General features: G+C 40.7%; 1 protein-coding gene and 2 non-coding genes across 3 annotated transcripts; all 3 read left to right on the top strand.

The window, feature by feature from the left end:
- The first annotated feature begins 187 nt into the window (after positions 1-187).
- rpl18a (ribosomal protein L18a) lies at positions 188-5,484 on the top strand. The gene is given in 6 exon segments (XM_037761030.1): positions 188-220; positions 1,888-1,914; positions 1,916-2,068; positions 3,432-3,561; positions 4,496-4,605; positions 5,338-5,484. Coding segments are annotated over 6 exon segments (531 nt in total). The 5' UTR covers positions 188-202; the 3' UTR covers positions 5,431-5,484.
- Positions 1,680-1,811, top strand: LOC119483217. The gene has a single exon (XR_005205643.1). It is a non-coding gene; the product is annotated as a small nucleolar RNA SNORA68 (small nucleolar RNA).
- Positions 2,835-2,966, top strand: LOC119483218. The gene has a single exon (XR_005205644.1). It is a non-coding gene; the product is annotated as a small nucleolar RNA SNORA68 (small nucleolar RNA).
- Positions 5,485-13,956: the final 8,472 nt, after the last annotated feature.

Genomic DNA, 13,956 nt, shown 5'->3' with positions numbered 1-13,956 from the left:
AATAAATAAATAAATAATAAATAATATCTACTATAGACATAATTTTCTGGTTGTGTTCTGAATATGAACCTATCTTCAGGCCGGTAGAAGCGGCGCTGCAGTCCCCCGGAAGTCCCGCCTCCTCCGTCGCTCCGTCCATATGACGTCTGTCGGCTCCGCCCTACTGCTTCCTCTTTTACTGTGGCAGTGAGCGAGAGACACCATGAAGGCGTCCGGCACAGTACGTAAACCTCTTTATTTACCAATATCTGCCTTCAACACACGGACCATATGAACCGATGTCGCTTTATAACATTGCGTTTGTCTGATTTATGTATTAACTTTCACAAAAAGTTAAATTTAAAGTGATATTTTTAGTGTTTTTCGTCCCGGTGCGTTTTTACGGCTCCAACATGGCGTCTTGGGCACCATGTGGACGACGGTGGCTGAAACGTGACTGCGTTAAGAGTCCTGGATGAAATCACAAATAGTCACTAACAATGGAAGACTAGTTAAAACACATTAAAGAGCTCCACGTTCGTCGTATGTACTCCAATATGTAATTTAAACTTACTACATTATTAGTTCTTAGCCTGGCCGGCTAGCTGACATAGCTGCTAACGTGGTGCTGGAGTGTCTCTCGGTGCCTCAACGTGGCTCTAACCCGGGACAACTAGCTGGATTAGAACGAGCTAAATGGTTCTCTACATTTGTAGTGTTATTGAAAGTATATCAAGCTTAAAAGCGCCTCAATCGTGTCTCCTAGTCGGGCTAGTTTGATGGCTAGTTTTTGCTAACATGCTACCTCAGATGACAGTTTCACACTATATTAATAGCAGCTTTAATTCTGTATAATGTAGTGTGTTGGACCAGGACTGTCAGCTCTATAGTATAGTTATTGTGCTTACTATACCATATAATACCATAAATAACAAATAGTGCAAAAACAGTGATAACTTTTGCATAAAGAATACTTTGAGATGCATTTCTTTGCATGAAACAAGATTAATTCAGACCATCTTCTCTGCATAAATGCACCGTCACTAAATGCCCTTTATCTAGCCATCATGGTCACAATAGTACATTGAAGTGTTAATGTGATTTATGCATGAAAATATATAAACCTGAAGCTCAAAAATGTTAAAAAAAATAGGAACACATTTATACTAATTTAAAGTTACCAAACGACACATTGAGAGCAAAAAACACAAATTACACAGAGCGAAAAACTTGTGCACTTCACAGAGAAAAGTTCAAATGTATAGATAAACTTTTTATTTATTCCCAGGGGGAAATTCACATGTCACAACACTATACCAACAAACCACATGGTACAAAAACAAGTAGGCCACTAACATCAGAGTAAAAATGTTTGCTTTTGTCAGTACGTGCATGCCTACAAGTGTGCAAAATGCATGAAATTAGTTTAAAAGCCGTATTCCACTGTGCCACAAGTTACGGTTCCTAGTTGGCGAGTTAATGAAAAGAGAAAGAAAACTAGCATACATGTGCAGTTGGTGACATAAAATAGCCACTAAACATCCTGTTAATATAAGTGTCTCCACTTTTTAAAGGAGTGCGTATGAATTCGTTAAAAGAACATATTTAACGCTCATGAAAATATATTTGTAACATTTGAGGAAGCGTAAGACAGATGTGCCCTTCACTAAATCCACATTTTAATGTTCATATAACATCAACATGCACCCAAACCGAAAGGCCATACCCCGTCAGTGGTATGATTTTGTCTGGTGTGCAAACAGGAAACTGATCCTTGTCGCCTTTCTCTGATGCTGCAGTGACTTTGAAAGTGAATTCAAGGGTCAACAGATCATCATCATGTATAATTATATATAGTTTTTATGTGATGAACTTGTATATTAACCCAGTTTCTCCTCTTCACTCCAGCTTCGGGAGTACAAAGTCGTGGGGCGTTTGCTGCCCTCTGCCAAGAACCCGGCCCCCCCCTCTGTACCGCATGAGGATCTTCGCCCCTAACCACGTTGTGGCCAAGTCTCGCTTCTGGTACTTCGTCTCCCAGCTGAGGAAGATGAAGAAGGCCTCCGGAGAGACCGTCTACTGTGGACTGGTACGTCTCTGAACCGCACCGGTCCAGTCTTAACAGTTTCAGCTCAGCAGCCTCTCAATCTGGAAACCTTTCAGCGAGGATTATCTGACAGGGATTCAGTTAGACGTTGTGCATTTTGAATCATGACCTGCTACATCAGGTGTTTGAACAATATTTCAGTCTTCAGTTTGTGTCTCTGTCCTTTTCCCTTTCCCAAACTTAAAATCTGTAAACATCACTAAAGTTATTGGAATCATTTTATATAAGTTAACATGATGTCAGGGATGTTGTGGCACTAAAAACACTGACTTTTACCATAGCAGTGACAAACAAACTGTATTTAATGTGGATCGGTGACGTCATCTGAGACACCAGAGCAGCCCCAGTATTCATGAAGACAAAGTTTTAGTCTCTTTTAAGACTTAACTCAGTCATCACTCAGTGAGGTAGCTGTCAGATTGAACTCAGGTTTGTTCTTAAAGGCTTAAATTAGTTGTCAGTTTTATCATGAAAACTTGACTTTAAAGGTGTAAATATATCAACACCTTTATACATGTTTAAAGTTACCAAATGAAAAGAGAGAAAGACGAGTTTAGTTTGTGAATTAAAGCTAACCTTCCTGTAAAAAAACATTTCAACATTAAACATATTTTACATGTGAATATAGATTTGGAACAGTTTAGGAAGTGGAAGAAAAGAAGCAAACGTATCAATAAGTCTCCACTAAATCCACATTTTAATGTCCCTCCTGTTCATATTCTAGTTTAATAACATCCACATCCCTCACTATGCACCCAAACCCAAAGCCATATCCCGTCAGTGGTATGATTTTTTTCTGGTGTGCAAACAGGAAAATGATCCTTGTCGCCTTTCTCTGACGCCGCAGTGACTTTGAAAGTGAATCCAAGGGTCAACAGTTCATCATTAAACACCTCGTTTCATACAGAGATGTGACAAATTTCAAAATTACTGCACAAAGATTGATTTTCTCCCGACTTTACTCACTTTACTGAAGTTGTTCTTGAAGGCTGATATCTGTTTTAGGGTTGTTTTAGTGTCATCAAGTTCAAACTGGGAGACAAGACGACATGTTGAAAGTGGTGTCAGGATGTATTTGTTGCACACAATCGGTAAAGTTCACTCAGATATTGTTTTGCTTTTTTATCAGACATTTATTGTCCGAAATTTGCCTTCTGTTTTTAGAAACCCACACATTCATAAAGCCAGAAGGAGTCTTATAAAAAGACATTAATATTTGTAAAAAAAAATATGAATGTCTTGGAGGATATTCACCTGTCTGTAGTTTCCTGTTGAGTCTCTGTCTACTTGTAGAATAACGGTTTATCAGTGTGAATAAACGTCTGTTGTTGTGTTCCTCGTTCAGGTCCACGAGAAAACCCCTCTGAAGGTGAAGAACTTTGGCATCTGGCTGCGTTACGACTCTCGTAGCGGCACCCACAACATGTACAGAGAGTACCGAGACCTGACCACCTCTGGAGCCGTCACCCAGTGCTGTGAGTATTCACATAGATATATGCAACACATTACACACCATCAGAACTATTTAAAACATATAAACAAGGTAAAATGTATGATTTTAAAAAAAAACAAAAAAACAATTAATATAAATATAAGCTGTCATTTCTAGGGGTGGTAACGTTTTCCTGACTCAGTATTTGGGCGCCACGCTGGAATTTAAACTGAATTATCTCCACCGAGGAGGTCGTGTTCTCGGTTCTGTTTGTTTTTTTGCATTACAGAAAAACTACCGGTCTAATTTTAATTCAACTTTGTGGAATGATGCATGAACTGAGGAAGAGGAACCCCCTACATTTAGGAGCTGATACACCAGTTATTTTACACTTTCCTTTACATTGTGAGAGAGCGCTTGCTCTCTAAAATAATTTGGCTTCTTGGGAAATTAATTTCAAAGTTCCTGAAACAGCCGTCCTGATCTCAGTCTCGTCATTATTTTAGATAAATAAAACTCTCCATAAAGCCTGCAGCTGACGGCCTTGAACCTAGATTTACATTTAGATTAATTCATATTGATTTTGAACACGTAACAAATAAGTCAAACTAAACAAAAATAAGAATAAAATGAACAATAAACATAAATCAAACTGAATATATGGAGAGCAGAGAGGTTAATAGAACCTGTCGTAGTTTGTTTCTGGATTTAACCAATATCTACTATTTTAGCCTTTTTACAGACAAAATAATCAGTTAGAAGACAAGAACCTGAGCTGTGGATTTATCCCTTCTGCCATTTAATTAATAAAGATGATTAATTGATGATGAAAATCTCAAATCTAGACTGAAACTGTGTTAATCACAGTCTTCTTCCTGTTGTTGATCACATCATGCGGTCTGAACGATGTTTATGACTTGTTGTCCTCGTCAGTTTAAAGGTCCAGTGGTGTTAAAATGTCTTTTTGTGTCCATCAGACCGTGATATGGGAGCTCGCCATCGTGCCCGCGCTCACTCCATCCAGATCATGAAGGTCCAAGTCATCGCTGCCAACAAATGTCGCAGACCTGCCATCAAGCAGTTCCACGTGAGTCTCCTTTATGAAGCTGTCTGTGGGGGGTCAGCGGGTCTCTCTCTGGACGGGGTCTATGGTGGTCTCTCTCTGGACGGGGTCTATGGGGGTTTCTCTCTGGACGGGGTCTATGGGGGTTTCTCTCTGGACGGGGTCTATGGGGGTTTCTCTCTGGACGGGGTCTATGTGGGTTTCTCTATGGATGGGGTCTGTGGGGGTCTCTCTCTGTGGACCAGGTCTATGGGGGTCAGCGGGTCTCTCTGTGGACGGGGTCTATGGGGTCTCTCTCTCTGGGCGGGGTCTATGGGGGTCGGCAGGTCTCTCTCTGGACCGGGTCTGTGGGGGTCTCTCTCTCTGGACCAGGTCTATGGGGGTCAGCGGGTCTCTCTCTGGACGGGGTGTATGAGGGTCTCTCTCTGGGCGGGGTCTATGAGGGTCTCTCTCTGGACGGGGTCTATGGGGGTCTCTCTCTGGACGGGGTCTATGGGGGTCTCTCTCTGTGGACCAGGTCTATGGGGGTCAGCGGGTCTCTCTCTGGACGGCCTCCTCATTGGGTCGCTCCGGTTTAAAACCCCGCCAGAATAAAAGCCAGCTTCCTCTTCCAGGTTTCCAGCTTCCATCTAGAAACCTGGCGGTTCAGAAACTGGCGACAGATTGATTTTAATAACAGGAAGTGTTATGGTTTTATTTCTTAATATGTCCGCTGTCTGAATCTGACCGTTTCTTCTTCTGTGGTTCCTCCTGCAGGACTCTAAGATCAAGTTCCCGCTGCCCCACCGGGTCCTGCGTCGCCAGCACAAACCTCGCTTCACCACCAAGAGACCAAACACCTTCTTCTAAAAGCAGTTTTTCACTTTGTGCGAGGAAAAATAAAAATGATCGAGTTGAAATAAAGCTGTCTGTTTTCTTTTATTTCTTTTAATATATAATCAATAAATCAAAAGGTTGGTTTGGTTTCAGCATTTCTCTGTTAACCGTTCAAAAACAGAAAATAAAGCAGAAAGCTGACAGTAAAATCAAGTTACCTGTTCGTTTGGAACAGAAACAGATCTTTACTGTATGAACTGAGTCTGATTTAATTTCTGAGCAAGTTTAAGACGCCAGAATCAAATAAATGTTAAACAGGTTCACTTTGTGCTCATTTAAATGTTTAATGTCTTTAAAATACAAGCAGCCGTGTGTTTGAACATTCAGGAGTTAAACCTGAACAGCAGGAAAACCACAGCTGGTACTAACGGTGGCTCTGTTCTGATCAAGTGAGCAGGTGTGAGCGCGACACCAACAGAAGCAGATAAATCGCTGTCATTGTTTAAACCTGAGCTTTTCCTGCTGTGACTACGGCTCAATTCCAATCCAGTCCCTCCATCCTCCCACTCTGTGATGGAGTGAACTCTGTAGTCCCACTCACAGCTCAATGAAGCTCCTTCTTTAAGGTGGAGGGGATCAATACAGCAGACACTTTAAGATGAACTTCCCTCTCTCTAGGGGGGAAATTGAGTTACGTTTTGCTCCCGTTCTAGAATATAAATATATAAAAATAGAGAAATAAGGAAATATAAATAAGAAATATATATAACGACAGCGCAAATAATACTGCTGAAAAAAAGGATCTATGCAAATAATATAAATGCTTGCATTTATAAAAATGCAAGAAAAGTGTAAAATAAGAATATTAGTTTAAATGTTCTGTATAAATAAATGCAGTGTTAATGCCAGAGTAAACGAGATCATTGCACAGCTGAATTATTGCACTAAATTATTGCACTGTTAAGTCAGTATTGTACAGTTGAAGATATAATAAATTATGGGGTTATAGCTCCTGATAGGGTTAAAAAATAATAAATATATGTGGGTTATATACTGAACACATACATACAATATAAAACAATTTACAATCTAATGAACATGGACTGTTTTGTAGTCTAGACGAGGGTATATTTGATCCTAAAAATAATTTACTTACTTTATGTTGTTGACGTCAGTATGACAATAAAGTAAAATAAATTAAATGTCAGTTTGAGCAGTTTACAGTAAATGTTTGTACCGGTAGTCGCACGGAACTGACATCAGAGCGTGTTCCATGACGAACACAAAACGGCGTTGCACGTCGTCAGTAAGGGCAGATGGTTAGTCGTCATCGATGCAGCTCACTGATGGAGGGTTTTATAACTCACTTCCACTCCCCAGTGATTGGTTTGGAATGGCCCTTAATATGGCGGAGCCTCCACGCGAACACGCAAACGGAGTGGAAGTAGGTAAGGAGAGGGTGGACGGGGTCGTTTGGAATTGGGCCTAAATGTTGACGAGGAAAAACTGTCATGTCCATTCGCAAAGGGGTCCTTTGACCTCTGACCTCCAGATCTGTGAATGTAAATGGGTTCTATGGGTACCCACGAGTCTCCCCTTTACAGACATGCCCACTTTATGATAATCACATGCAGTTTGGGGGCAAGTCATAGTCAAGTCAGCACACTGACACACTGACAGTTGTTGTTGCCTGTTGGGCTGCAGTTTGCCATGTTCTGATTGGAGCATATTGTTTTATGCTAAATGCAGTACCTCTGAGGGTTTCTGGATCAATATCTGTCATTGTTTTGTGTTGTTAAATGATTTACAATAATAAATATATACATATATTTGCATAAACCGGCATATTACAAATCTCCCCACTAAGGTATATTTTTGAATGGATAAAAAAAATTTAATCACGATTCAATATTGTAATCGATTGACAGCCCTATTCTAAATAAAGTTAAACTCATGTTTGAAAAAAGTAGGATTAAATGATGTGTAGTTTTCAGGTGTGTTAGTGTCTATTAGTTTAACAGTCATTAGGTCTTTATAAATGTTGAAACTTTAGAGGAGAGTTGTACTGACTGAGTTAGTGTCACGATTCATCATCTGTCTGCTTTTATGGACTTAAATGTTGATCTGCTGTTATGCAGCTCAGTCTGACCTTTGACCCCTCTGTAGAGAGATCAGGAAAACTGTTTTTTCACCATTTAACCCTCTCAGAGTGTGAATCTGCTGCTGTTGTTCCGCGTGTCCACACGATGCCGCTGTTGTCCAACACATGAAGGTGAAGCAGCTGATGAAGAAAACAGAGTTCACTCAGGTGAGAGGAGTCAGTTCATCATCGGCCTCAGCTGGACTTTGATTACTGATCATTCATCATCCTCATGACAATATTTAAACCTTTAACATGTCAAAAAAATATCAACACATTTATACCTGGTTTCCACCAGACATGAAACATTTTAAAACATTTAACACGTCTTTGCAATCTTTTTCCATAGTTTAAGAAATAAGCAAATCAAATTAAATAATAAAAGGTGCGGTCACACCAGCAGTTAAAGAGGTGACCTTTTGTGGTTGGAGTCAAATAATCGACAGAAAACTAATCTGCAACTAATTTAATAATCAATTAATCATTTTAAAGTAATTTTCAAGCTAAAAAAATGCCAAACATTTGATGGTTTCTTCTTCTAAAATGTGACTGGCTGCTAAATAAAGAAATACATTTGTGTTTTAAGTGCAAGTTTTTATGTTTATCTTTATGCACTATGAAACAATAATCCCTTAAAATACCCTTAAATAACTCTTTATTTGCTCCGGGAAACACACCGAACATCTGTCGCTAAATCAACGAGGTCACCAGAAGTCACCAGACGTAACTTTATCTGTCTATTCATTTAAGAAATCTTTTTTTTCTCCTCTGTGTGGTTAAGTATTATTTTATTTGATCTTATTTGTATTTTATTTGTATTTATTTGTATGTTCTCTAACTATATAATTCCAAATATTTGATGGTTTCTTGCAAGTTTTTAAGTTTTGCCTATCTGTAGTCACAATGAACCAACAATCCCTTAAAATACCGTTAATTAATCCTTAATTTACTCCCATAAACACACAACAAACATCTAATCTAAATCACATCCCTTCATTTTTTTAAATACATTTTATTTAAAGTGTTGAAATAAATCTGCAACTTCTTGATAATCGATTCAGTCATTTTTCAAGCAAAGAAAATATTTGATGGTTTCATCTTTTTAAATAATAACGATAATTTGCTGCTTTTTGTCTGAACGTGAAAAATAAATAAAATCTCTTTGGGTTTTGGTTAAACATCATGTCTCTATCTCCTGATGTTTTATGGACCTTAATGATTAAAATAATGATTATTTAAAGGCAGGTTTTAGTGTTAAAGCTGGTTTATATATAAATAAAGTTATGAGCTGGACTCATAAACATGTTTTTACACCTGCAGAGTTATAAAGTGGAAGCTCATTATAATAACAGTGTGAGGCGGCATGCTGGTGGAGGGAGTAGGAGTGAACTGGGAGTGCTGGTGGAGGTACTGGGAGTGAGCTGGGTGGACTGGTGGAGGTACTGGGAGTGAACTGGTGGAGGTACTGGGAGTGAACTGGGAGTGCTTGAGGAGACGGAGCAGTGGGTGTTCTGCAGAAAAGACCTCACTCAGTGATGGAAAACATTCTTTTCAGTGAGTCACCGTCATAAACATGTAAAATCATTACGGATACGTGCAGTCGCCGCTGACTTCACTGCTCGCTATGTGCAGCTCGCTCCAACGCAAACAGCAGAAAAAACGGTGATTCTGACGGTTAATTAAATTCTAATATACAGCCGCATGTTTACGAGCCGGATCCAACTATTAGCGCTCGCTTAGCTGCAGCTTTTTCCATTCTTTAGTGAGCCGCTCTTTAAAGAGCACTTCTGACAGGAAACAGGTTACAGCTTCAGAAATCAGCTCCACACAAAGAAGCTCAGTCTGCACGCGGCTGCTTTTTATTGAAGTACGTTGAGACGCTGTGACTCCACACTAAGTTAAAGTTAGTGCTTCCCAGTGGGGCTCATTGTGAGCGCCGGATCGCTAGCAAGTCAGAGAGGCCGTTAAATATAAATATAACTGGCTGTTAGAAATACTGTAGACTTCCCTGAGTCATGAAGTAGTACACTAGAAGTACATAAAGCTACACAAAAAACAACACTTTAGTGGTTTAAAGCAGTCATTCCTAAAGACATTTTGTCAGTGTCGCCAAATCAATTAGCATTAACATCATTAACATTTATATCTGCAGTTCACCTTTGAACTTCTGTTTAAGATAATATGAGTTGATGTGGAAATGGTGGTAAAACTGGTCAGGAACGTTCATTTATGCACAAATTTGCTCTTCTCACGATTTTAAGACCTGTTGTGAATTGTGTCGTGACGGTTTGTCGTTTTTAAAAAAGTGCGTCCCCAGCAAAAAAGTGTTTGAGGATGTTTGATAAAAGATTGGCGCAGAAATAATGGCAGTTTTATTACATTACACATAAACTCAAAGTGATTCAGACTAAATATAAATATATAGGCATAAACATAAGTATATAAGTAGCATAGACCCTTACCCTAACCATCACAACTATGGCTACGTCCACACTAATACGTTTTTGTTTTAAAAAAGCATAATTTTTGCTACGTTTACGCCTGGCGTCCGCACTACTCCGGCTTTTTCGAGCCCCTAAAACGGAGACCTTTGAAAACGATGATGCAGGCGCCCATTTCTTTCCTCATCACATGAACCTTTTCCAGAAGAAAACAAACATCAGCCTCGACCAGCAGCGGTTAATTTCAACATGGATAACGAGTTGCAAGCGTTGCTGACCTTGTCGTCTCTGCTAGCAGCTGTTGTGCAGTTAAATTCAGCATTTTATAATGATACTACTGCCTACATGTGCAGGACGCAAGCTATTATTCGAACGATTTGCAAGCGGTGTGTCCAGCGGCGTTAGCAGCCGTACGGAACAGACATTTGAAAGCGGTTTGTGGCTTTGAGGATTGTAATGGATGGACATATAACGGAGGACTTTCCTTTAGTTATCTGCTGATTTTGTTCTGCACAACTATTGTGAAGGTCACAAAGAAACTGTAAACGAACAAAGCATAAATGCTCTGTTGTATTTTCTGTAACTAAGCAACCATTTGTCGGGTAGACAAATCTGCTTCCTGTTTCACTGGCATGTGCATAAATGCCAGAACCCAACCCTAACCTAAACCTAATTCTATCCTGAACCTTAAAACCAAGTCTGAACAAACAGGCCTTTGAAGGTCTGTCCCAAAGTGAGGACCAGCCAAAGATGTCCTCACTTTCCAAAGATGTCCTCACTCTGAAGGTCTGAAGCTCACACTGGTCGTCACAAAGATAGATGTACGAGAACACACACACACACACACACACACTCACACACACGGACACAGTAATTAACCATCATTCTGGGAAAACAGGAACGTTTTGAGTTTGTCTCTGAACCCATTGGCTATCGGTCTGACGGCGGATATCACCACCACCACCTTCACCACCACGTTGAGCCCAGCCTGGTGTCGGGTCCATCCTGGTGTCGGGTCCGTCCTGGTGTCAGGTCCGTCCTCACCTCCAGCTGCCAGCGGCTCCCTGAATCCCCGACACTAACAGCTTTATGTCCTGTGGATTCTGAGGTTTGAGGCTTCGCCACTCGAAGCCTTCAGACCCAGACCCAGACCACAGAACAGTAAACCTGGCAGAGCCTGAGACCAGACTGTGGTCAGGTCCAACCCCCAGGACCAAAGTCAGGACCAGAGTCAGAACCAGAGTCATGATCTTCTGAATCGGCCCAATTCATTGCAATGTGTCCTCTCTTCAGTGTGAAGAGTAAAAGCAGCTCAGTTATCGGCAGCAGGGCCGAATCACAACCTGCTGACTCAGACTCGCCGTTTGATTGACTGGCGTTAAGTTTGCCCAGTTTTCTGCAGCAGCAGGAGGAGAGCTGAGCCGGGCCGAACCAGGACTGAACCCAGACCACGTCTACGTTCTGCTGCACAGGAATGTGCTAAAAGCTCCATCCACACCAGCCAAACACTTTCCCTCGAATTAAAGTTTCTCAGAACCTCCCACGAATCTTCGGACCTGCCGGAGCCAAGACGACATGTAATCACATAGATCAACAAACCCTTAACAGTTTCTACAGAGGATCAGCTGACCCGCTACAGGCCCGCTTCAGAAACACATGGAAACACACACACAGCCTGCTATGAAAGCTGAATTATTTTATGGTGCAGAGAGGCAGGAAACAAAGCAAAACTCAAGAACTGAACCGTTAAAATATTAGTTTCAAAGCGTTAAAGTCCATCAAAACGGTGACACCTGGTGGCCAAAACATGCTACTGCAACTGTGTTAAAGACTGAATGAATGAATGATTTCACAACTGTCCTCTATAATATTAAAGGGTCAGTTCACCTAAATTACAAAAAATAAAATAAACATAAACAAGACTGAGGGGTGAATTCACAAAAGGATTGTGTAGCTTTTGCAGCCGCTCAGCCCGTTCGCACGAAACAAATATGTATATAATACGTATGGCGTATAAATACCACGATAATGCACAAGGCCTTTAGCGTGCAAGCTTCGTCTGCCATGTTTCTGTGTAATGTGACGTTATCTCTGCCAGTCGTGTAACAACATTTTCGCTGACTTTCAGAGTTGTTGTTCCGACTTGAAGGGGCGTTCACGTGAATGTTCAGATTATTCCGACACCATGTGAATGCAGCATAGCTTCAAAAGCAAACACAGGACTTTCAACCAGGAGACCGCCGTTTGTGTCCCGTATGAAACCAAAAGTGTTGATTTATTTAAAATTAGGTATATTAAGCTACATAACAAACGTAGGCTCTGTCTCCATTTCAGGAGCTGGAAAATGCCAGAGTAGTGTGAACACTAGGCATAAACGTAGCAAAAGTTATGAGTTTTAAATCTAAAACAATCTCCGTCCAGACGAGCGTTTTAGGGCCGTTTCAGAATTTATCTCCGGCCGTACTACCACGGCTGAAAACACCTATCACATGACCATTTACGTACACTGGGCATGCGCGCACCGGTGTAAACAGGAAGCAGCACAGTTGTTTGTTCAGTTGCAGAAAATACTATAAAGGAAGAATAGCAATGGCGAAATACAGAATTTAACTGCACAACAGCTGTTAGTAGAGACAACAAGGTCAGCAACGCTTGTAACTCCTTATCCATGTTGAAATTAACCACTGGTGGTCGAGGCTGATGGCGTTTGTTTTCTTCACGTGATGGGGCGTGACCAATCAGGGAAGGACACGTCATGACTGATGAGACCCAATCAAGAAGCGAGCGTGGGCGTCTGCGTCATCGTTTTCTTCCTGTAATAATTTATTGGGAGTAACATCAGGTGTACAGAGACATACAAATAAAGCCGAAAATGTAAATGATTGTCCCTCTATATTTTGGTATTTTTCATAAAAAAATATACAAATATACATAAAATATACAAGTTAAATTAAAAAAAAGAAGGGAAAAAAGAAAGAAAAGATAAAAAACAAATTAAAATAAATAATAATAAATAAAGTACACACTGACAGTAATGATAATTATAGGATAAATCACAAACTACAGATAAAATAGGCTGATAAACTTTACCATGTACAAATGGACAAATGATACTGTTAGTGGTCATTTCTGTTTACATAAATCAAACTTCAATTTATCTCATACACCATAAGTCCATTAGTCTGCCCAAATACACTGTTTCCAAATCAAATTAGGGGCTGGAAAACGCCGGAGTAGTGTGTACGCTAGGCGTAAACGTAGCAAAAGTTATGCATTTTAAAACGAAAACGTTTGAGTGTGGATGTAGCCTAAAAGAAGAATAAATCAAACAAGACAGACTAGGTCTATTCCTTGGCGAGTTCCAGAAGTTTGACACATTCAAATCTCACTGGGTTTTCCAAATTTTCAGACGTGTTGTTCCAACGCCAGTTTTCACACTTTAATATGATGCTGTACTTCCGCTCACGCAGAGGATGTCAGTTGAGTAGGCGGTCCTTCAATGCGGTCCAGACCACCTCTGAATGTGGTGCGTTCACACCTGTAGCTGTCCACTAGTGATCAGATCACCCAGGACACCTCCGTTTTCACGTCTTTCCTCTCTTATTTTATTTAAGACTCAACAAAGTAAAATAAAGTCATTTCCCTTTCAGCTCTAAAGTGTAAATGAATCAGCTGCTTGTGTTTGCTCTCCTCCAGACTGACTGACCAGCCGCCTCTTCTTCTTCTTCTTCTTCTTTGGTGGCCTGGAAGCGTGTGTGTTGTTGTTCAGGTCTGCCGGACGCTCGCTCTCACTTCAAACGCCGTCCGGTTGTTGTTGGACGGACATCAGCTGGACGCGTCCCTCTCTCCGTTAGCTCCGTTAGCTCTGTTAGCGTGTCTGAGCCGTTAGCAGGTAATCAACGCCGCCTCGCTACAGGACAGGATGTTGGTTTAAAGACGGAAACGTCAACAGACGGTTAAGTGCAGCTCGTTAATCCC

This window comes from Sebastes umbrosus, chromosome 23, assembly GCF_015220745.1.
Source record: "Sebastes umbrosus isolate fSebUmb1 chromosome 23, fSebUmb1.pri, whole genome shotgun sequence".
NCBI lineage: Eukaryota > Metazoa > Chordata > Actinopteri > Perciformes > Sebastidae > Sebastes > Sebastes umbrosus.
This window is presented reverse-complemented; position numbering and strand designations above follow the sequence as displayed.